The sequence below is a fragment of the Chiloscyllium plagiosum genome, chromosome 9, assembly GCF_004010195.1.
Source record: "Chiloscyllium plagiosum isolate BGI_BamShark_2017 chromosome 9, ASM401019v2, whole genome shotgun sequence".
NCBI lineage: Eukaryota > Metazoa > Chordata > Chondrichthyes > Orectolobiformes > Hemiscylliidae > Chiloscyllium > Chiloscyllium plagiosum.
The window spans coordinates 44,631,538-44,657,573 of NC_057718.1; the positions used below are offsets into that span (position 1 = coordinate 44,631,538).

At 39.1% G+C, this 26,036-nt stretch overlaps 1 protein-coding gene across 2 annotated transcripts in view; it reads right to left on the reverse strand.

Moving 5' to 3' along the window:
- Positions 1 to 13,502: 13,502 nt before the first annotated feature.
- LOC122552824 (potassium channel subfamily K member 2-like) overlaps positions 13,503 to 26,036 on the reverse strand; it is a 179,866-nt gene continuing 167,332 nt past the window's right edge. For both annotated transcript variants that reach the window (XM_043695809.1, XM_043695808.1), the window contains one exon: positions 13,503 to 15,666. In XM_043695809.1, the coding sequence (XP_043551744.1) occupies positions 15,352 to 15,666 (315 nt within the window). In that variant the 3' untranslated portion in view covers positions 13,503 to 15,351. The remainder of the gene's footprint in view (positions 15,667 to 26,036) is intronic.

Sequence of the window (26,036 nt, forward strand, 5' to 3'; positions counted from 1 at the left end):
TAGAGGGTTTAAAATTTTACATTGGTTTGGGTTATCCTGACTACAGCTCTTTTTCTTTCCAAGTGCACGTTTCCCTCTCAGTTCAATAAGTTAAAATTCCAAATGTCAGGACTTCACACGCATTTGGAAGTGTTAAGTGTAAAAAAACATCTCTCACATCTCCAGGATGGGTAAATGGCCTGAGCAACTTTAAATGCATGCCCACAAGAGGCCAGAATTTGACCCGGGTTATGGGACGGTGGTAGGATGGAGTCAAGTCAACCAACCCTGGAAGCAGAGTCCGCAGGCATGGGGGTGGGCATGCTCTGAGGCTCACTGACTAAAAGACCTACCTCAGTTCTCTGAAACCTTGTCCCAATTAATTAGAAAGCTTTAGGTCCATGAATGATTACCTGCCACATCCTTTCAACCCCAGTCTCAACCCTGCTGTGTGGCCCCTTACACACATGTCAACCCATGTACCCTAATCATTTCCCATTGTTCTTCATATTGTTGATGCCAACTCAAAGCCATCTCATGGGTATCCCATGGGTATCCCATGTTGATTCATCCAGAATGTATCATGAGCCTATAATAACCATGGCAAGTGTGGAATGATTGAGAGGAAACACCCCTCCAGATTCTGCTTTTGAAACAAAGGCTGATGTTCCTACAACCTCATAAAAGTGTCAATCAGACAGACCAATAAAGAATCATTACTAGAGGCTTCAAGCATTTTATATCACTTGTTATTGATTAAATAGATGTTGTGGCATGAAAAACAGAGACTACAAAACTTATTGCAACCACTTAAAGTTGACAAAATTGATGGACAAGATGTTTCCATTTTGAATGATTGTTAGTGAGCGATGTTCCTTCTCAGCTATGTGGCTGCATGGTTACATTCACATCAATTGACATGCCAATGCATTGACTTCTACAGGTAGAAATCACCGCCATGCATGGACCTTGAAGATCTGTGCAGCAGAAAAAACAATTTAGGGGAGATGTAGCCAGCAAGCTCCTCCCAATCATTTATATCAATGCTGCCATTTTCAATGTGAACTTTTGAGTGCCTTTGAAGCATTTTTCTTGTCCTATTTCTGGAACTGGGCCATTTGGTAGTTTATAAAATAAAAATTGGTAGAGGAGACTTTTTAGCTATCTGAGCACAGTGTCCAGCCCACTGATATTGATTTTGTAGAAGTTTTGCATCACTACTTGTGGAGTTGGTTTCACAAAAGATAATATTTTTTGACAATCCTCCCTTGAACCTGAGCGATGAATTAGATGCACTGCAGGTGTGATTCCCTTTAATGTTGCTGATTTACAGGACTATGGTGATGTCAATGGCTCTGTAAACTAAAACTTATTTTGACTTGTGGAGGGCCTTCTTGTCAAATGCACACTATCTTAGGTTATAGAAAACCATATTAATTCAACTGAACCAGTGTTATCTGGGTCTCCTTGCCAATGATAACCTGTTGAGTGAGGTAGCTCCTTGGAACTGTTCAACATATAGCAGAGTCTCCCCTTCAGCATATGGAGGGGTAGCATACTTCTCTGAGCATGTACCGGGTTGATATGGGTTTTGTTTTGACTACATTCAAAGACAGATTAAATTTCTTCTATGTAAATTGCAAAAGTCATGAGTGGTTTACAGTACAATTTGGACAACAACATGGTAGTCATACAAAAACTATAGATGATGTATTTTGTTTGTTTAGTTTTGGCGTAGATGTAACTGAGGTGAAACAATTTTCTGTCGAGATATGTTAAATCGTGACATGAGAGGGCAGTTGGTCTTTTTGAAATGAGTAGCCACTGTGAGATAGATTGCAAATAATGTGGAAGCTGATCACGGCTCTATTTGACAACAGTCCAAATTTTAAAGACCTCTGTTTCAGATATTCCAGAGGTTCTAGCAACAATGAAAAAGTAAGGAAAAGTTGCAGTTATGAAGTAATTGCAAGATTGTGATGAAGTTTCTTGGATGTCTAAATCTTTGGAGTAAAACCCACAGAGTTCACAATTTACTAAGTGGCACAGAATCATCAAACCATATGATGATTAGAGCTATTAGATGATGAGGAGGCTATTTTGGCATTTGTGTCCACACCAGTATTCTGTAACAATGACTCAGTTAGTCCTATTCCTACCTTCTCCCCGTGGCTCCTCAATTTTCTTTTTATTCTGATAATTGTCCAATTCCCTTTTCAAAGCCGTGCTTGAATCTGTCTCCACAGTATCTTAAGGTGCACCCCCTGATGCTGCCTAGCTTGCTGAGTTCTTCCAGCCTCTGACCTATCTGTTTTGGATTCCAGCATCTGCAGTTTTCTTTTATCTCTACAGTATCTTAGGCAGTACATTCCAAACCCTTACAACTCACTGTATAACAATATTTTTCCTCACGTTACTTTTAGTTCTTATGCCCTTCACCCTAGCATTCTATGGTTCCAGGCCATTTCGCCAACGTGAGAGGTTTTTCCTCTATTTAATCCACCAAGACTCATCATGATTTTGTAAACCTCTACTAAATCTCCTCTCAACTGTGTTCTCCTAAAGAGGACAGTCCATATTCTCAACTATCTACATAACTGACATTCCTCATTGTTATGAATATTTTCTGCATCCTGATCAATGACTTCACATCCTTCTACAATGCAATGACCTGAACACAACACAATATTCCAAATAAGACCAAACCAATACCTTATAATGTTCCACCATAACCTCCTCACTTTTGTACTGTATGTCTCTATTTATAAAGCTTACGATTTTTATGCTTTATTAACCACTTTCCTAACTTGCCCTGCCTCATTTATTGCTTAGTGCCCATTTGAGTTCCTCTGCCCACGTATCCCATTTAGAATTGCGCCGTTTATTTGTTTTGCTTTTTCTATTTTTTTTTCCAGCCAATGTATCAGTTCATATTTCTCAGCACTAAATTTCATCTACCACAGCTCTGCCCCCACCACTAGCCTGTATCTTTTTGTAATCTATCACTAGATAGACTCTTCACTCTTCACAATATTTCCTAATTTGCAGTCATCAACAAATTAAGAGTTTATGGCATGCACAATCAAGCCTAAGTCAATAATAAAGATCAAGGAAAGGAATGGTCCTATCATTAAAGCCAGATGAATCCCAATATACACCTTCATCCAGTCTGGAAGAACAACTGTGCACCACTTTTCTCTGTTTCCTGTAACTCAGTCAACTTTGTATCCATGCTGCAGCAATCCTTTTTTATTCCATGGATTTTGAATTTGCCAATAACCTGTTATGGGACAATTTACCAAACAGCCTTTAAAAGCCCAAGCACTCCATATCAATCACATAATTTTTATCAAGCTTCTCTGTTATTTTCTCAAAAGGTTGGTTAAACATGATTTGTAGGTTTCTGAGCAAGGGTGTAACATTTACAATTCTTCACTTTTACAGCACCGCCCTGTATCAAGTAGGATTTGTAGATTGTCATTAGTACCTCTGCAATTTCTCTTTGCTTTCAGAAGACCATAAGATATAGCTGCAAAATTAAGCTCATCCAAACTGCTCCACCATTTAATCATTACTGATGGTTTTGTCTACCCCATTTTCCTACCTTCTCCCTGTAATCCTCGATTCTTTTGCTAATCACAAGCCTATCTATTTCTGTCTTAAATAGACTCGATAACTTGGCATGAACAGCCTTCTGTGGCAATGAGTTCTACAAATTCACCATCCTCTGGCTGAAGAAATTCCTTCTCATCTTAGTTCTAAAGGGTTATCCCTTCACTCTGAGGTTGTGCCCTTGGGTCCTAGTCTGTCCTGGAAGAGAAAACATCTTCTCCACATCCAGGTCTTTCAGTATTCTGGAATTTTCAATGAGATCCTCCATCATCCTTCAAAACTCCATCCAGCACAGACACAGAATCCTCAATTGCTCCTCATATGACAAGCTCTTTATCCTGGGATTATTCTTGTTAACCTTCTCTGGACCCCCTCCAAAGTCTTCACATCCTTCCTTAGATATGAAGGCTAAAGCTGCTTACAAAATTCAAAATGCTGTCTGAGCAGTACCTCATACAGCAGCAGCAGTATATCTCTATTCCTGTATTCTAACCCTGTCAAAATAGATGTTAACGTTGCACTTGTCCTCCTAACTACGAACTGACCCTGCAAGTTAAGGTGAAAAGAATTCTGAACTAGGACTCCCAAGTCCCTATTTGCTTCAGACTTCTAAAGCCTTTCCATGTTTAGAACATTGTCGATGCTTCCAATGTTTGTACCATATCGCATAACCTCACTCTTTCCTATTTTGCATTCCATCTGCCACTTCTTTACCCACTCTCCAGCCTGTCCAAGGTCTTCTGCAGCTTCCTGCTTCCTCATCACTACCTGTCCCCGTGACTATTCTTAATATCCTTCGATGCATCTCATTCAGATTTGGTTATTTAACAACTTTAAGTATGGCAAGCTATTCTAATACATGCTCTTTCTCAATTTTTTGCCCTTCCACTACTTTTGTAGCATCTTCTTCCTTTCTAAAGACAGATGTAAAGCATTCATTTAGAACCTCAGGTATCTCACTTTGTAGATAAATCCCTTTTTTGGTCCTTAATTAGTTCCATTGCATCTTTTACTGTTTAAAAGCCAATGTAAGACAATTGGATTGTTTTTATGTTAGCCATCAGCCTCTTCACTTATTCTCTCTTTGTTTCTCTTCATTATTTAACTACTCCTTTGCAATCTCACTTTCATTATCAACCTGATATCTGTCAGATGCACTCTTTTTCTGCTTAATAACCTTATTCTCAGACTCTTTCTTCATCCGTAGAGCTCTACCTTGATTTGTCCTGTATTTCCCCCTTGTGAAAATGTATATCAGCTGTATTTGAACCATCTCTTCTTTGAAGGTAGTTTTGTCTATAAATCTTTGGCCAAGATTTATTCTCACCTGACTGAAATCAGCAATTTGTATTGCTCCTTATCCTTCACCATAACTAATCAAAATCTTACAATCACTGTTCCCTAAATACTCCCTGACTGCCACATGATCCACTCCACTCACAGAACCTGACCCAACATTCTTTCCATCCACTTTGAACCAGAAAAATGTTAATCTCGACAAAAAGAATGTGCTGAAAACAATTCAAAAACATTGCCATTTCTCTCTCCATTGTACTATTACCTCTCGGGTCTTAGTAGACCATTAAAAGTCCACAATTATAATGATACAGCTTTACATCTATTTCCTTGCAAATTTGTTCTTCCGTTTTTTTTGCACTAGTTGATGGCCCATAGAATACACTCAATAGTGGTCTGATACCTTAAATAATTTTAAGAACATAGTAACTTTAATTAATTGATGACACTGGTCTACAACTTATTGCAATATTATTTTGTCAAGAGCAGGTCTTTCCTGACTAAGCTGTTGGAATTCTTTGAGGAAGTAACAAGCAGGTTAGACAAAGGAGAGCTAGTGGAAGTGATCCTTCTCGATTCCAAGAAGGCCTTTGACAATATTGCTGATTTCTGCATAAATTAGGCATAAAAAGATTGGAACTCAACTAAATAAAATAGAATGTGCACTTAATGAAAGAGTAACATTTATAATTCTCAGGATGTTCATTTAATATTTTATTTCATGTTTATATTTAGTTAGATTTTCAAATGGAAGCCTGCAGGAGAAAGGAGCTGCCCAGAGTTGATTGGGAGGGCAACCTAGCAGAAAGGCGGCAGGAGTTTCTGGGGGCAACTGGGTAGACATGGCAGCAATTCATCCCAAGGAAGAAGAAACTTTGTCTAACCTGCTTTGAGGAGGTAACAAGCAGGTTAGACAAAGAAAAGCCAGTGGATGTGATCCATTTGGACTTCCAGAAGGCCTTTGACATGATGCTGCACAGGTGGCTGCAAAATAAAATAAGAGCACATCATGTTAGGGGCAAGGTACTGGCATGGATTGAGGTTTGGCTGGCTGGCAGAAGGCTGAGAGTGGAGATAAATGGATTGCAGCCAGTGACTAGTGGAATATCGCTGGGATCAGCGTTGGAACTGCAACTATTCATGTTGCACATGAACGATCCGAAGAAAGGAACTGAGGGCATTGTTGTTAAGTTTATAAATAACACAAAGGTAGGTGGAGTGGCAGGTAGTTTTTCACTAATGGTGGCCCACAGAATACACAGTAGTGGCTTGATTCCCCAAACAATTTTAAGAACTTAGTAACTTCAATTTACTGATGGCACTGATCTACAATTTATTGCAATATTACTGAGTTTTGTGAAAGTTAAAGTAAAAAGATTGGAATTCGACTAAAGAAAACAGAATGTGCACTTTATGAAAGAATAGAATTTGTAATTCTCAGAATATTTATTTGATATTTTATTTCATGCTTATATTTAGTTAGATTTTCAAATGGAAGCCTGTTTTGTATTCTATTATTCTACTCCATACCTTTATAATTACAGCACAAATCACGTAAGGTCATTTTTTCTAGCATTACGTACAAACTTATTTATGATCACTCTATTATGATATAACATGGTTGAAGTTTATTTCACAAAATTATATTTCAGTCTAAGACAAGAAGTGTTGACCAACAATGCACTCCTTAACCGGCAACATAGTGCCTAAATGCCTTTAAGTACATGGTGAAAGTCCTTGAGTGCAAACTCATTCAAAACCATTCATTGTCTGTCATACAAACTTCCTCGAACCTCCTGAATGTAATTTGTTAGCTTTTGCTCAGTTTGCTTGGACAGAGGATCATTAATCATTTTTACAAGAATGTTCTAATTGCAATATTGAAGCATTTTCAAATACACCTTGAAATTTGTAACAATTTGTACCGACTTCCAATGTTAGTTGGTGATTGTGCTTCTCACTGATGGAACCATGAATGCCAAGTTCTTCTCTGTCTTCGAACCAGGATGTGAAAGTTCTGCTTACAGCTGGTAGCCAAGCAATTATCCAAGCAAGGGCTGAACTAAATAATAATTTGTTCGGCTGATGAATTCACCTTTTAGTGTGCCTAATATCTCTTGATCACTCTCTTAATATCAGCTTCTTTAACTCTACGTTTTTTTAAAAACTGTGCCTCTGTGAAGCACCTTCTTCTTTAAAACTGCTACATAAATGCAAGTTGCTGTTGTCCTGTAGGAATTATGAATATGTACAACAATAATGATAGCTGCATTTTCAACTTTACAAAGATAGTACAGCTAATCCCAAACATCAGAGCAATATGATTTATTTACCCAGCTCTGTCACGGTGTAACTAATCCCATAAGTAAAGCTGTATTACCTATTGCATTAGTTTCAAAGTTGTGTTTAAGGCAAAGGTGAAGCAATTAATCATGATATATGGTTTTATGTTGGTTTTCATTTTTTGGTAGCTAAGTTTGAGAACCAGAAGACTGGAAAATTATTTCATTACATTATACACATTACCCCCAGTATCTCTCTTGTTTGATTATAGGGTGTGTAGTAGGGTTTAGCATTGCAAGACAATAAAATTTCCTTTTTTGAATCTCAATTTCCATTATGAAATATTGACTAGAATTGTTCAATTACATCAGAATACAATGTTCCAACTTCCTACAACTACAAAAGTTCAGATAATGCATTAAAAGAATGTTAATCAAAATACAAAAGTATGTAAAATTTCTAATCAAACTCTGTTACATTATGGAATCTAATATTTTCTTTAATTTGTTAATTATGAAGAACATTTCTCATGGCATGCATTGCAGATGTTTTTCCCCAAATCAACTTGTTCAGAAAGCTATAACACACAGCTGGAGGAGATGTGAGTTGAATCCAGGCCTCCTGGCTTAAAGATATGGACACTACCACAAGTGTCCTTAACATATACATTGAAAAGCCAGTAAAAGAGTTCATATAATAAATAATGAACAGTTGTAATCAATTTCCATTAAACTTCCTTCAGTTGTGAACTGATGAATTATGGTTGTATTTACATTTGTTACTTTGTTCAGATTCACACCAGCAACAGAGAATTAAACAGACCCAACCTTCCTCATCTGGTACATAGACATGCTGTCGTGTAAACTCACAACATTTAGAAATTAAACTCAGCTTTATAAAACTTATTTTATTTGTGATCTCTAAAGCCATCAAGGAGATGAAGAAGATTTCTATCCACTTCCTTGTAGATTGATGCAGTTGGAATTGTACTGTATTGTGGTTCAGAGTCTGAATATTAAGGGTTTAGACTGGTCACACAAAAAGGAGTCACAAGCTGGTTGATTGAATTAATCCTGATCCAAACGGACAAATAATAATGTAGATAGCAGAAAGAAAATAGGACTAGATCCTGTTTGCAAAACAGAGACAACATGCAAGCTTTTGTAGCTTGAAACTGTAGTGTGGCTCAGTTTGTAATTTGCTGATATCTGAGTAAGGGGATTGCAGATTCATGTACAACTCCAAAGACTTGATTTAGTACATGTGTCTTTCACGTGAGGCCCAGTTTATAGTCTTATGATGTAAAAGATCCCTTAGCACTGTCTTGCAAGAGAGAAGAGGAATCACTTGGCTAATATTTATCCATTAATCAACATCATTAAATCAGACCATCTAGCCATTAGTAGTTGTTTGGGACAAACCTACTATGTAAAATTTGGCTGCTGTACCATGACAACAATGACTTCACAAAGTGCCAAATTGACTATAAAGTGCTTCAGGATGTCCTGAGAATGTGAATTGCCAATCTTTCTCTCATTATTTGCATGCATGACTCTTTCCTTTTGTGAAGCATAATCAATTTATTTTGGTGCTAGATTAGGCCCTATCTTCAGACTTAAGTTGCCATTTACACTATAACTTCAACATTGATAGAAAGTGAAAATCACACTTCACACTGACACATTTGCTTATAGTGTGAATGAACCCATAGAAGTGCCTATGAATTGAGATTATATATTCTATAACAAAAAGCATCATCCTCTGGACTATAAAAAAGCCAAATGCTTGTTCTTCATGAGCTAATCAACGAACAAATGTTTTGGTCCCTGTTCCAAACTCCATTACCCAGCTATTAACTCCATGCCTTTCTCAGTTAACAGTCTGAGACTAAGCCAGTGTGTTTGCAAACTTTATTGTCACATTTAATCCAGCAATGATCTTTGTACCTTATGCTTGTGCCAACACTAAGATTTCTACTACTGTAACGTTGTTCAGCTTCACCCTTTCTTATCTTGTCTGCTACTTTGGTTACCATTAGACATGATTAGTCCAACTCAGTCCTAAGTGGTTTCACACATTCTGTGTAAACTTGAGGTTATCCAAAATTCAGTTGTCTGTTTCTTTACTCACAGCAGGTCCCATTCACCAACATCTCTTCACTCACTGACCAACATCAGCTTCCATCAAGCAATGTTTGGATTTTGAAATTCTCATCTTTGTTTTCAATGTCTCCATGGCCTCACCTTTCTCTATCTCTGTAATCACTTCTGGTCCACCTGAGATATCTGTGCTTCTCTAACTCTGGCTTTTTGTGCATTCCCATTTGTAATTGCTTCATTATCGGTGACCATACTGTCATTGTCTGGACCCAAGCTCCTCTCTGATGTTTTACCTTGCCATTGTCCTCTAAGACTTTTCCAAAAACCTATGTAATCATGAAAGCTTTTGGTCATCTAATATCTCTTTATGTGGCTCAGTACAACATCATGTTTTATAACCCAGAGAAGCACCTTGGATCATTGTGTTACATTAAAGGTGCTTAATAAATAAGATTTGTACTTTTGTTATTTAGTCATGTAGTAAGTGAATTGAAATACTAAACTAATGGCTACATTGTCAACTGAAATGTCCAAAAATTGGATTGTTTTGTTTCGGTTAATTAAGAGTATTGAGGTATATAGAGGATGGTGTTGTAAGGTGTAGTTTAAACATAATCCAATAGGACGTCTGAACTGATTTGATCAGCTCAATAATCCTGTTCCTTCTTCCCTAAAAAAGGAATTCTGCTACTGTACTTTGCAATATAACATTTGTGAAATTTGATAATTAAACTGAAGCAGAATTCTAGACCTTAACACGCAAAGGGGGGAATAGGCGAATGCAGCGGAATTTAGGACAGAACACTGAGAAATGCAGCTTTCCAGGACGTGCTCTTGAAATTAACAACAGGATCTATGTTAAAAAAAAAGTGATGGTGTTGTTATGGCTGGAGGCAGAGAAACTATAGCCAGGGAAGAGTTTAATCTGAATTGGGGAAGAATCAAGGTTGAGTGAGGAGAAAGACTCGATCACCAATAGAGATTGTTGGGGAGGGAAGTTAAGAGAGATAACACTGTAGTTGGGTGCGCTGGACCTCCTTGAGGTCAAGCAATTAGTGAGGTGATGATCTGGGTCAGATTCGAGATTGCTGGAGGAGTGTCACAGATGGTTTCAGGGGAAATTGGGAATGATGGTGTTGGAGATTGTGGGGTTGGAGGAAAGTTGACTGACTGCATCAAGACAGAAGCAAGCTAACTTGTTGAGCCAGGATGTAGCAGAGATGGCCTTACCATCCTCAAGCAGTGCTGCAAATTTAAGACAATCTATAGATTTGACCCTTGCTGGAGGAGTGTCACAGATGGTTTCGGGGAAATTGGGAATGATGGTGTTGGAGATTGTGGGGTTGGAGGAAAGTTGACTGACCGCTACAAGACAGAAGCAAGCTAACTTGTTGAGCCAGGATGTAGCAGAGATGGCCTTACCATCCTCAAGCAGTGCTGCAAATTTAAGACAATCTATAGATTTGACCCTTCTTCTTAACCTCAGGTTTAAATGATTGTTAAAGGATTTTATTGATTGACACCTTGTGACAGTGAATTGGTCAACTGCCCCACAACCTATCTCCATTAAAAGGAGATGTGGGTGAGTTAGGATCAATCTGGGGTTGAATTTGAAGCTTCAAAATATCTATTTCTCACCCAACCTGAACTTACCTCTTCTTGGAAATTAAAATACTCCTGAATGGCACAAATTGGAGACAAATCAAAGTCCCAAGGACTTTAAATTAGTCAAAGGTGGGGACGACTCCAGAGAGGTTATTAAAGTTTCCAGAATAAGTGATTGGACAGAGAGTATGGAAGGATCAGGAATCTAACTTAATGCACAGCAGATAAAGGGACAATTATGAGAAGAGGTACAGTCAATGCAGGACTGAGAGTGTTGTAATTAAATGCATGTAGTGTGCAAAACAAGGTAAATGAGCTTATAGCAGAAAATAAAATTGGTAGCTATCACATTGTGGGTATCCCAGCGACGTAGCTGCAAGATCAGGCTGGGATCTAAACATTGGAGGACAGGCAGATGGGCAGGGGAGGCAGGTTGCCATGTTAGCAATAAAGAAAATATTAATAGCAAGAAGTGATTACAGGGTCAGATGGTGTAGAATCTGTGTGTGTAGAGTTAAAGAATCACAAAGGAAAAAGACCCTGATGAGAGTTATGTACAGACCTGTTAGCAGTATTCAAGATGTTGGACTGAAAATAAATCAGGAGACAGAAAAGCTGTGTAAGAAAGGTGGTATTATAATAAAACATGGGCGACATCAATCTGCACATGGACTGGGACAATCAGATTGGCCGAGGGTCCCAAGATATTGTGATATTTGTGGGGCAGTTTGTGGTAGGGTCCACTCAGGAACAAGCAGTTCTGGAGTTGGTGATGTGTAATGAGGCAAATTTGGGTAGAATCCCTACAGTGTGGAAACAGGCCATTTGACCCACCAAGTCCACACCAACCCTTTGAAGAGTAACCTACACAGGCCCATTCCCCTACCCTATTACTCGACATTTCCCCTAACCAATGCACTACACCTACATATTCCTGAATACTATGGGCAATTTAGCATAGTCAATTCCTCTAACCTGCACATCTTTGGACTGTGGGAGGAAACCCATGCAGGCAAGGGAAAAATGTGCAAACTCCACACAGACAGTTACCCGAAGTTGGGATCGAACCTGGGTCCCTGGTGCTGTGAGGCAGCAGTGCTAACCACTGAGCCACCTTGCCACCTTGATTTTACTAGGGAGCTTAGGGAACCCCGAGGGGGCACTGACCATCATATAGGCGGCATGGTGGCACAGTGGTTAGCACTGCTGCCTCACAGTGCCAGAGACCCGGGTTCAATTCCCGACTCAGGCGACTGACTGTGTGGAGTTTGCACATTCTCCCCGTGTCTGCGTGGGTTTCCTCTGCGTGCTCCGGTTTCCTCCCACAGTCCAAAGATGTGCAGGTCAGGTGAATTGGCCATGCTAAATTGCCCGTAGTGTTAGGTAAGGGGTAAATGTCGGGCAATGGGTGGGTTGTGCTTCGGCAGGTCGGTGTGGACTTGTTGGGCCGAAGGACCTGTTTCCACACTGTAAGTAATCTAATCTAATCTAATCATATGATAGAATTCACCCTGCAGTTTAAGAGGGAGAAGCTGGAATCAGCTGTAATGGTAATACGGTTGAGTAAAGGTAACTGTAAAGACAGGAGAAAGGAACTGACTAGAGTTGATTTGGAGGGCAGCCCAGCAGGCGGATGATGGAATAGCAATGACAGAGATTTCTGATGGTAATTCAGAAGGCATAGCAAAATTTCATCCCAAGGAAGAAGAAACATACTAAGGGGAGGACAAGGCAACCATGGCTGACAAGTGAAGTCAGTGACGGCATAAAAGCTAAAGAAAAAGCATACAGTGTGGTGAAGATTAATGAGTAACAGTACGAATGGGAAGCCTTTGCAGCAAATTTCATATTGGAAGACACCAGCAGCACACGAGAACGTCAAGACATTCGGGGCAGAGGTGAATGTAGTGGCCATCACAAAGGAGAAAGTGCTGAGGAAGCTGAAAGGGCTGAAAATGGATGAATCCATGGGTGAAAATGGATGGGTCAGATGGGCTACACCCATGGTTCTGAAGGAAATAGCTCAGGAGATTGTGGAGATATTGGTGGTGACGTTTTAGTGATCACTGGAGTCAGGGAGGGATGCAAAAGACTGGAAAATGGCCAATGTGCCATTGCTGTTTAAGAAGGGAATAAGGCACGAGACAGAATATTAGAGGCTGGTTAGCCTGATCTCCATTATCGGTAAAATTTTAGAGCCCATTATTAAGAATGAGATTACACTCTTGAAGGTGCATGCTAAAATGGGGCTTAGTCAACACAGTTTCATCAAGGGGAGGTCATTCCTGACTAGTCTTTAGAACTTTTTGAGGAGGTAACAAGTAGGTTAACCAAAGGAAAGACAGTTGATGTTATCCCTTTGGACTTCCAGAGGCCTTTGATGCTGCACTGGATGCTGCTAAATAGAACAAGAGTCCACAGTGTTAGAGGCAAGATACTGGTGTGGATGAAGGATTAGCTGATTGGCACAAGAGTTCTTTTTCAGGATTGCAGCCGGTGACTAGTGGAATTCCACAGGGATCGATGTTGGGACCACAACTATCCACATTGTACATTAATGTTCTGGACAAAGGAACTGAGGGCATTGTTGCTAAGTTCGTAGATGAGACAAAGATAGATGGAGGGGTAGGTAGTTTTCAGGAGGTGGGGAGGCTGCAGAAGTACTTAGGCAGGCAATGAGAGTGGGCAAAGAAGTGGCAGAGAGAATACAATAACGGATAATGTGAACACTATGGTAGGAAGAATAATGGAAAAACTTTCCAAAATTTGAAGCACAAAGAAACTTGGGAGTTCCAGTTCAGGAGTTTTTTAAGGTCAACTTATGGGTTCAGTTGCCAGTGCAAGTGCAATGTCCGCATTCATTTTAAGAAGGCTAGATTACAATATCAGAGATATATTGCTGAGGCTGTATAAGGCTGTATTCAAACCACGTTTGGAATATTGCAAGCAGTTTTAGATGCTGTACCTAAGGAAAAATGTGCTGACATTCAACGGGTTCCAAAGGTGGTTCACAAGAATGATCCCAGGGATGAAGTGCTTGTCATATTGCGGAATAGTTGTGGATTTTGGGACTGTGGTTGATGGAGTTTAGAACACTGAGGGGGGTCTCAATGAAACTTATAGAATACTGAAAGGCCCGTATAGAATGAATGTGGCTCGGAGTGATGAGATGACCTTCCGAACTGAGATGTGGAACAATTTCTTCAGCCAGAGGGTGGTTGATCTGGGAACTCATTGTCACAGAAAACTTGGAGGGCAAATCATTGAGTGTATGCCTGAGATGAAGAGATTTTTGATTAGTAAAGAGATAAAAGTTTACATGGAGAAGGCAGGAGAATGGGGTTGAGAAACATGTCAGCCATGATTGAATAGTGCAGCAGACTCAATAGGCTGCATGGCCTCATTCTACTTCTTTATCTTACAGTCTTATGATTGGAGAATATTTTCTTCAAAAACCTAAGAAAGAAAAATCCTTTTCCATCTGAAAATAAGATCCATTTTTTGCTGAACTTGAAAGTATTAGTGAAAGTTCTGTTCATATTGATAAGGCAATCAAGAAAATAATGAAGCAGGGAAGATTCACTATGGTGTGGAGACACATTATATAAATGCTAAACTGTTGATGAATGTTGATTTCATTACTAATAATGAGTTTAAAAAATATGTACCTTTAGTTGAAATGCTGAAATATAGTCAGAGAATGCAATAAGTTTCAAATCCTTGTCTGTTTTATCTTAAGTGTTCAATGTTAGCCATATTAATACGAGCCTTGCAAATCCCATACATGATTCCATAATTCTCAATGAACATCTATGCTAGCTGAATATTTCCTTGCAAATGCAAGCTCTTTTTCTGAAAGAATATTTGAATTCTTTATTCTGCATCACAAAGAATGTGTTTGGAACTCTTGTAACTGCTGTTTGTCCAAACTATGGCTATGAATCGAAAACTGAAATTGTTGGAAAAGCTCCGCAGGTCTAACAGCATCTGTGGAGAGATATCAGAGTTAATGTTTTGGGTCTCATCACCCTTCCTCAGAACTCTTTTGGTTTGTACTTAGGGCTATGAATGCTGTTATGATGTTGTCCTTCTTCAACCTGGCATTGTCAGAAATTACTTTTACAATTTACAACCAGGTCATGGGTAGAATTTCACAATGAATCAGAATATTCACATAGACATGCAAAAGACATAAATGCTCGGTTCTGCATCTGCCAAAAGTTAAGGCACTGATTTGATTTGTTGAAGGTATAAAGCAATGTTACAGATCAAAATTGAAATCAGATCAAATAGAAATTGAAGTGAATGAACTCGAAACTACATTCCTTCACAGCAGCATTATCTTATGACCTGTGAATTTAGAAAGATTTTATCTGACGACGGTTTCTGATGGAAATTGTCTTTCGATCTCCCAAAAAAAAAAGTTTCTTTGTTTGGCTTTGAATACTATTCATTTCTTTATTACTGTTGATGGTTGCTACTTGATATCTTCAATTACTGAGATCTCTCCACTGGCATTCTGAGAACATAAGCCATTTAGATAAAGACTACCATTTTTCGACAAAGTTGGCAGAGTATCTTTCTCATCAGTGAGGTTAACAGACAATGTTCTTTTGCCTGGAGTTAACTCTTGCGTTTGCTGCCCTCCTAGTTCTGAGGACAGTTTCCTTTTGATGGATGCAGCTCTCTGGAACTTGTCATGAATTTCTACACTCAGCCTTCTGCGAGTCTCTTTCAAATCTGCTGTGACATTGGCTGTCCATTCAGCTGCATGAGCCCTCATCTCTCCAACCTAAAAAGCAAAAGAAAATGTATCCCCATAATGTATTTTAATTACCAAGCACAACATATTTTGATATGGGAAAAAAGATTCAAAAAATGCTTGAGTACAAAAGTATAACTGGATCACACAATGCTTTGCCAAAAGTGACTATTAAAGTTGTACAATAGTAATTAGGTAATAATTTGATAAAGGAATAATTCAATGTGAAAGGGTCAAGTAAAAGGTTGTTGAGGAGCTTGCATTGGTACACGTTTGATGGGTGAACTACCTTATTTTATGTTGCAACTTCTATGATTTACAATGGAATTAATTTTAATTTCTATCATGAAGAAAACACGCTTTCAGACTAGTCCCAGATTTCAAAGGTAGTCTAATGAACATTTTTTTTTAATTTTAGGAAGCTGAGTAAATAATTTGCTCAGAGAATTTCTTGATCACAATATATGCAAGAGCACAATATCTACTGATTTTAATTAAAATCAGACAGTAGAATTCTTGCTTACATGTGACTTCAAAAAGCTCTAATAAATTATACAAATGATCAACTAGTAAGCTAGTATGTCAAAGCCAGTAATGATTGACACAATAGTTAAAGAGACTGATGAATCGCTGAGAGAGAACAAAAGTAATTGCCCAACTCTTATTCCCATTCCTGCTAAGCAACAATGAAGCAAATCAAAAAGAAAAACCTCTGCACAATTTCGGTCCAGCACAGAAAAACACATACAATATAGAAACTGCATGACTAAAGAAAATTACAGAGGTGCACTAAATGAAGTAGGAAAAGGCGGATCCATTGTAATGAAATCAAAGGCAAACAGAGGAGAGCACCAGATGCAATTACTGTGCCACTTACGAATTAGCTGCTTGGATTGGTTGCAAGCCACTTTTAAATTTCATGTAAAATGTAAGCCATCAAGTTAATGGCGTGGATTTTGTGATAATAACAACAGTGAAACTATCAGGATACCTCAGACAGCAAATTCTGTCTTTGCACAAAGAATCATAGAGTTGTACAGCATAGAAACAGACCCTTTGGTCCAACTCGTCCATGCTGACCAGATATGTAAAACTAATCTAGTCCCATTTGCCAGCATTTGCTCCATATCCCTCTAAACACTTCCTATTCAAGTAACCATCCAGATGCCTTTTAAATGCTGTAATTATACCAGCCTCCACCACTTCCACTGCCAGCTCATTCCACACACACATTGCCCTCTAAGTGAAAATGTTGCCCCTTAGATCCCCTTTTAATCTTTCCCCTCTCACATTAAGTCTAGGCCCTCTAATTTTGGACTCCCCTACCCTAGGAAAAAGACCTTGACTATTCACCCAATCCATGCCGCTCATGATGTTATAAACCTCTACAAGATCACCCTTCAGTCTCCAACGCTCCAGGGAAAATAGCCACAGCCGATTCAGCCTCTCCCCATAGCTCAAGCCCTCCAATCCCGGCAACATCCTTTTAAATCTTCCCGAACCCTTTTAAGTTAAACAACATTCTTCCTATATAAGGGAGACCAGAGTTGAATGCAAGTAGCCTAACTGATGTCTTGTATAGCTGCAAGATGACATCCCAACCCAATAAAGGCAAATGAACTAAACACCTTCTTCACCACCCTGTCCACCTACAACTCGACTTTCAAGGAACTATGAACCTGCATGCCTAGATCTCTCTGTTGGGCAACTCTGCCCAGGGCCCCACCATTAAATGTGTATGTTCTGTTCTGATTTGCCTTAGCAAAATGTAACACCTCACATTTATCGAAATTAAATTCCACCTGCCACTCCTTGGCCCATCGGATCTGTTCTACCTTGAGGTAACCTTCTTCACTGTCCACTACACCTCCAATTTTGGTGTCATCTGCAAACTTAGTAACTATACCGCCTATATTCATATCCAAATCATTTCTATAAATGATGAAAAGCAACTGACCCAGCATGAATTCTTATGGCACACTGCTGGTCACAGACTTCTAATCCGAAAAACAAGCCTCCACCACCACCTAGGCATCCTACCTTCAAGCCAATTTTGTATCTAAGTGGCTCACTCTCTCTGGATTCCATGTGATCTGACCTTCTTCAACAGTCTACCATGCGGAACTTGGTTGAACACCTTGCTGAAGTAAACAGAGACCACGTCCATCACTCTGCCTTTATCAATCCTCTTTGTCACTTCTTCAAAAGCCTTGTTAGTGAGACATGATTTTCCATGCACAAAGCCATGTTGACTATCCCTAATCAGTCCTTGTGATTCTAAATATGTGTAAGTCCTGTCCCTCAGAGTCCCCTCCAACTTACCCACCACTGATGTCAGGCTCATTGATCTGTAGTTCCCTGGCTTTTCCTTAACCATCTCTCTTAAATAATGGCACCACACTAACCACCCTCCAGTCTTCTGACACCTCACCTGTGGCTATCAATGATACAAATAGCTCAGCAGTGAAACCAGCAATCACAATCCAGCTTCCCACAAAGTCTAGGATACACATAATCCAGTCCTGGGGATTCATCCACCTCTATGCGTTTTAAAGCGTCCAGCACCTCCTCCTCTCTAATAGTGACACTTTCAAAGTTATCATTATTTATTTCTACACATTCTATATCTTCCAATTCCTTCTCCACAGTAAATACTGACATGAAATACTCATTTAGTGTCTCACCCAAATCCTGCGTTTCCACACATAGGCAATCTTATTGATATTTAAGGGATCCTCTTCTCTCCCTAGTTACAGTTTTGTCCTTAATTTATTTGTAAAATCTCTTTGGATTCTCTTTAACCCTATTTAGCTTAACTATCTCAAGTTCCCTTTTACCCTCCTAATTTTCCCTTGAGTATATTCCTATTCCCCTCTCTAAGAATTCACTCCACCCCAGCTGTCCATACCTGCCACATCTTCCTTTTTATTTCTTGACTAGAGTCTCAATTTTTCTAGTCATCCAGCATTTCCTATACCTATCAGCCTTGACCATCACACGAACAGGGACATACTATCTCTGGACTCTCAATATCTCTTTTTTAAGGACTCCCACTTTCCAACCATCCCTTTACAGGTGAATAGTCTCTTGCAATCAACTTTTGAAATAACACCATCAAAATTGTCCTTCCTCCAATTTAGAACTTTACCTTTTAGATCAGGTCTATCCTTTTCCATAACTACTTTAAAACTAATAGAATTATGATCGCTGGCCTCAAAGTGCTCCCAGACAGATACCTCAGTCACTTGCTTTGCCTCACCTACATGCACAGCTATATATGGAAATCTGTGAAAATGTGTCATTAAATGTGTATGTTATTTCTATGATATAATTGGTTGAGGATAGAATATAGTTGACATACTTAAGATTAAATGGGATTTCAATAGCATCATGACTGATATTTAGTGATGAACAACCTTTCTAGTGATGGAAAATTAATTTCATAAATGTGATGTCTCATTCCTTCATCAGAAAATTATCCTTTATCTGACTGCCTCAATCGTGCCTGTATTAACTGTTATCTTGGTTCCTGTGCATGATTTTGTATGTCATTTATATTTTGTCCTGTTTACTTCCTGGTTTGTAATCCATATGGAGCACTAAGCTTTCTTCAGTTTAATTCATTAAAGAGCCTTGCTGTTGCTTGCCCTGTTCAGAAACAACATAACTTCTATGGACAGGGTCCTGAGCAGTTGTCAGGTGATTGAAAATCCCCTTTGACAAAATTGTGAAAAGTCTGTTGGAAATTATACACCAGGGAAATATCAAAAGCCATTCTTAACTGCTGAGAGAAAATTCAACTTGATAGTATGATAATATGTTGTGCCTGAAAAATACAGCTGTAATTTTAAAAAGGCTGAATTTCTCAGAAAGCAACATGTACCGTTTTGTGGGGGTACTGAGAAAGGATAAAGTCAGGGTCGCATGAGCTAAACCACAGAAACTGGAACTTGGGGATGAAGCCCTGAACCACTGCGACACTGTGAATTCCAACAAATCAAACTAGACAGTTGGTATTCATTTGGAATGTGCTTTAGACTGATAGATAAAGGTGAGGCCAAAATGTACTCACTGGTCTTATTCAGATAATTCTGGCCTCTGCAACTGTTGAGGATGGGAATACTGATAGAGCTTCGTCCTCCCATCAGTTGATTAATTGTCTTCCATTAATCAGCACTTGATGTGATAGGAATGCAAAGATTTATCCTGGTCTGTTCACGGAGGATCACTCAGTTATCTCTAACAACATTTCATTTGGCTTTAGTTTACAAGTAATTCTGTTGAAAGTTTCACAATTATTGACTCCTCATCAGCTGCTCCAACTACCATGGTGTTCTAAAATCTTCATTGAAGCAGGTTGATGGTGCTGGGTTATGGAGTTACAGATTGTGGCTGTGTATAATTGTGCTGGTCTTGCTGATATCCAGCTGCACCTTTGGGACATATGACTATGAAGTATCACATCTGTTCTTAATCCATTACATTTATTCACATAATGAAATGGAGGGAGACCTTAGTGTGAAAAAGGAATTTGGTCTCAATGAGGACTCACATTCTCTCTTTCTCTTTCTCTCTCTCTCTCTCTCTCTCTGACACACACAAACTCATTCATTCACTCACTCAATCTCTCTCTCCCCTTACCACTCCCATGAACGCGCACACATGTAAGTCTATAGGGTGAATTTGCATTTACAGAATTGCAATTGTAGATACATTTTATTTTGTTCAAAAAAGCACATAATCTGCAGGTAGTCAATCCATATGACATTTTACAAATTCTTACTTTGGAAACAGAACCACTCCGACTCAACATTGGAATACAGACAGACTCCAACCTCACACCTTCAATGTATTGTCTAAGCTGAGGTGTCACTTTTTAAAAATCAAACCTTAAATTATCTCAGGAATGTGACTTGAAAGAAGTTCTGGGATTTACATATTAATGAATTGATACCTGCAACCCATTCTAAAAGATGAAAGACTTATCAGCAATTTATGTTTGTTCAATGTATCTTATCAGTTGCATGACACAGAGATCTTTTGTTATAAATTCTGTGTCTCTTAATCCTGCCCCACTTGTTGAATGGCGGTGCAGGCTCAAAGGGCTGAATGGCCTACTCCTGCACCTATTGTCTATTGTCTATTGTCTATTGTTACCCGATGAAGGAGCAGCACTCCGAAAGCTAGCACTTTCAAATATAACAGTTGGATTATAACCTGGTGTTGTATGATTTTTAACCTTGTCCACCACAGCCAAATAGCGGCAAATTAATATCTTTGATTTCTATCATTTTGCCAATTTTTCATCTGTGATTCCACCAACTTCAATTTTATAGTACTTTTGCCAAGACCTTTCAAAAGTTCAAACAAATAATGCCAACTGCACTAGTCTTAAATGTTTTAAATTCCTACCAAAGTACCTCATCTTCCATTTGTCTATCTTTGTTGTAAATACGATACAGGAAATGTCGACCATGTATTGTTTGTCTTATCTTTGCCAATGCAAGTTAAGGACCATTAATTGTGTATAGCTCAGAGGTTGATATGCTCTTTTTTTTAAATACAAGGCACTGCAAAATTCAATGGCCTGATATGATATGGGGGCAGGAACTGCCCATGTGATGCCAAAAATGGTTGAAGAATATAATAATACTGGAGATGCAGAGGTTCTACCAAATGTAACAGCAGGGCCTTGTTAAAATTTCTTGGCTCTGTTTCACACCTATCAAGTGGATACGCTGGTCAACAGATGGGAGTGAATACCAGCAGCAGGAGGTCACTGCTGAGGATCCTTGGAGATAGTAGGACCCTTTTTATCAGGAAAAGAAGAACCCTCTGATAGGGTATGGTTAAATGGGAGTAGGCCACCCAGCATTGCTGGAGTGAAGTCAGCAATTGTGGCTGGGTGTTGTGGTGCTGTTGAGGTTTGACAGGGCATGGCTGTCCACCAGGATTGGTGCGAACTAAAATGTTCCTTGAGTAGCTGGGAGGGACACTGCTTCTTCTTGTGCTGAAAGAAGCACTTATCTCCTGGAGCCAGAGAACCTTAACTTTCTTTTACTGCTGGATTTCCTGACATCTTGAAAATCACACAGCAATAACAAAACTTTAACACATAATTCCAAATAGTTCCCTGTATAAACTTAATCATTCAATGTCCCATATCTCCACAGCAGAACAATCACACTCTCCAATATCCATTTTCAAACTGAAGTGTTTGCACAGCAGATTAAGGTATGGTCCCTGTACAAATATCCCCCATTTAAAGTACATTTAAGAGCTTCTATTGGACCACAGTCTTGTAAATGCAGGAACTTACCAAGTAGACCTGCTCCCTTTGACCTACAGTTTCCTGTAACAAGATTACTGCACAAATGTTAACTGCATTTTAACTCTGCATGATTTTAAAACACATCCAAGTTCTGAGCTCACCACATTCTTCGCCCAAACCTCTTACTCCCTCCCACTCACTGCTTCCTTTTCCTGACCCCCTCACTCCTTTCAACTTGTTGTTGCTCTCCTGACCTTCTTAATACTTTCCGCTCATTGTCTCCATCATTGCCTGATTCACCATTTCTCACTGCACCTCTGCCTCTGGGCTCAGGAAAGAGCCAGCAAGAGTGAAGCAGTGAGGCAGGCCCTGAGAGGAACAGTAAGTGGGAGGAACTGTGGGGTGGCAAGCAAATTGGCGAATGGAGCAGTCAGAGGAGTGGGAGGAGACTGAGATGGGCAGGGGAGCAGGAAAGGAGCACGGTTCAGGAGAAGAATGGAGTGAGTGGTCAGGAGTGAGGGGTTCAGGAGAGGCAAGTGGTGAGCTGGATGGGCTGAGGGCAAGAGACAGCAAGGAGATTGAGAGAGGGAAGTGACAAGTGGTAAGTAAGTAGGAAAAGTGGTAAGTAAGTAGAAAGAGTGGTTCGTTGATCGTAGAAACAGGAATTAGTAAGTAATAGAAGAAATACAAATACAGTGTTTAGGCCAGTTAGATTCAAGGTAGCCAATTGATTTTCAATGTAAACATTTCAGTTCAGTTCAGGTCAGAACTGTAACTCACCCTTATTATATCCTTTCATAATGTCAAAATCAATGTTGCTGATGGAACTCGATGGGGAAAGGGGCCTGGCACTGCTACACTATAAGAGCACATTAAAGTTGTCAGCTGTGGCAGTCACCAAATTAGAAATTTGGTGAAGGAGTCAACATAGAGTGACTTGATTCCTGATTTCTCTATTAGCTGTGGCTGAAAGCTGTTCCATCATTCCTCCATTCAGAGATGATAGAATGAACAAAACATTACTGAGTTGTGAGGTGAATGACAATATTCGTCTTAACTCGTAAATTTAAACCTCTGCAGTTGATTTAAAGACAAGAAACAACCCAGCAGGACAGATGAAGAGACAAAATATTTTAAATTGACAAGAAACTTCTACTGAAGTTGGCAAGGTGTAAGTTAAATTGCACAGAATTGAAGAAGCAGACTACAGTTTAATCAACTATTGCTGCACTCTGTAAGATGAAGACATTGATCAAAAATAGATATGCAGCCCATGAAGTTGGATCCAATCCTAAGAGTCCAGATTTCAGCACTGAAATCAAATACTATTCAAATACTTTATTTATGGCATTCTTGCTTTCAAGTCAGAAGGTTGTAGGTTCAACTTTCACTCCAGAATATAAATATAAGTGGCACAGAGAGCAGTGATGTACTATTATAAATAAAGTTTTAGTTAAAATATTAAATTAGTATTCAATCCATCTGTTCAAGAGGACATCCTACACAGATCCTGCAGCACTATTTGAACAGGTGACACCCTTCCATCTAATATTATTTCTTTAACCATTATTGTCGATATGTTGTACTTTTTGTAAATTATGAATCTCGCTACATACAGTTTGACTGCCATATTTATGTATGATACAACAGTACACTTCATATCTTTGAAGACTCTTTGATGCTATATAAATTTTTAGTGTTCCTTTTCTTTCCTTCCCCTCCTCACTTGGAAAGGCACTCCATCTTTTACAAGGTGCCCACTGTCCTTAATGGTAACTACCTGACTCCACAGCACAGAAATACCAGAGAAAAGTCTGATACAGAAAGAATGGAATGCTTCAGAATCACCCAGAAAGTGAATGAAATGCCGATCACTGGTCCAGTCTGTTTGTTCACATTAAGAAGTCAACTAATGATTTATCAGCAGAGCAATGCTTGGGGCATTGGTTTCCAAAGGGTTTACATAGATTTGTAGTTTGATAGATAATTAATTCTAGGAGGTGACGCAGAATTAGATAGAATTTCCAATGCCAAAATTGTTGAAGGCACTGGCTACAACAAAGGCTCTGACAACATCTGGGTTACAGTGTTAATGTATCCTGTTCCAGAACTGGCCAATCCCTTAACCATACTGCTCCAGTGTGGCTACAACTCTGACAATAAACGGACAATGTTGACAATTGACTAGATAATTCACAGAGTCATAGAGGTCAATAGCACAGAAAAAGGCCAATCGAGTCTGTGCTAGTGAAAAACAAACACCTAAATATACTCACACCATTTTTCAGTACTTGGTCCTTAGCCTTGTATGCCTCAGCATCACAAGTGCATATCTAAGTATTTCTTAAATGCTATGAGTCTGACTCTACCACCCTTGCAGACAATGAGTTCTAGATTACCACCACCTTCTGAGTGAAAAGTGTTTTGCTCACATCCCTTGAAACCTTCTGCCTTTAACTTAAATCTATGCCCCATGATCATGGATACCTCCACCAAGGGGAAAAGCTCATTCCTACCTGTTCTATCTATGTCCCTCATAATGTTAAGCACTGTGTACAAAAAGATCAAATTACTGCACCATCACTTTACTGTCAATCATCAGCAAAGTGCAGTTGTTGGTAGAACTATCAAGCAGCACTTATTTAGCAAATCCCTGCTGCCTTTGGCTGACTGAGGAAAAGAGTATTTTGGGGACCAGGCTCATTGGTTAATAGATAATTTATGGACCAGACCAAACCACCTCAAAAATATATTAAGAAGATAGTCTAGACCCTAACTTTTTCTTATTTTAAAAGGTAAGTGTAAGGTGTTGCATTCCCAATGTAATTCAATAGGTCAAGCTATTACACTTGAAGCAAAATATACGTTATTCATACACTATAGTTACAGTACAACAAAAAAAAGAAAAAGAATTAGCTTAGCTATAACTCTATTAGAAAACTTCAAAAAGTAATAGATTATTTTACTATTAAATAGTAACTGTTCCAATATTGTAACATCCCATAAACAGATCCTTGACAAAGGTTAAGTCAACAAAGTAGATTGGCTCATATGCAATTCTAGCATCCCAGGAAGAAAACATCAAGGGAACACTTTGTGAGAAATAGTAGCAAGGAGAGATATACTGCAGTTTCCACTCAGTTTTAAGACCCAGCAATAACTGCTACTGAAACTAAAAATCCTGGTTCTGTGGGAACTTGCCCCACCCATTCATGCTGCTTCTATTGGTCCAATTAAAAAAAAACCAAGGTCACACAAGCTGTTTACTTTATTAGCTTTCAATGGACAGCTCAGCATCTCTGCCTTCAAACTTCTCTTCAAACAAAATAAATACACCTCTTAAAGCCATAGTTTATCACAGACAGCAGTGATTTGCAGGCTCTTATAGGCTTCAGACTTGGAAAATCAAATGAAGGCATCGAGAAATACTGGAAAAGTATCGCCAGCAAAGTCATTGCAAGATCCTCCAAATCTGGTGACTGGAAAGGTGGTCTAACAGCACCAATACCTCTGAACTCCAGTCCCCACCATAGACATGGTCCAAGTACAATTAAAAGAGTTGAAGTGAAGTGAGAGTAACTGTCATTGACTTCCAGGCAATATTTGATCACGTATGGCATCAGAAAGCCCTGGGAAAATTGAAGTCCTCGGGAATTTGGGGGGTAACACTCTATTGGATAGAGTCATATCCTGTACAAAGGAGGACTGTTTTGGTTTTTGGAAGTCAATCATCTTAGCCCGAAAACTACACTGTGAGTCTTCCTCAGGTGACTGCCCAACCGCCTTCAGCTGCTTCATCAATAACCTTCCTCCAACAAAAAGGAAGCATTGTGCACTGATGACTGCACAATGTTCAGCATCACTGATAACTCCTCATGAAACAAGACTTGAAAAACGTTCAGACTTGGTCAGATAAATAGAAAATAACATTCAGGTCACACAAGCGCAAAATAACGACTATCTCCAAAGAGTGAGAATTTAACAGTTTCCACTTGGCATTCAAACATCGCTAATTCCTTCACCTTCAACATCTTAGGGTTGCCATTGACCAGTAACTGAAACAGCTGTATAAATGCTGTGTCTGAAAAGATAGGTCAGAAGCTGAGAATTCTGAGATGAGTAACTGAGA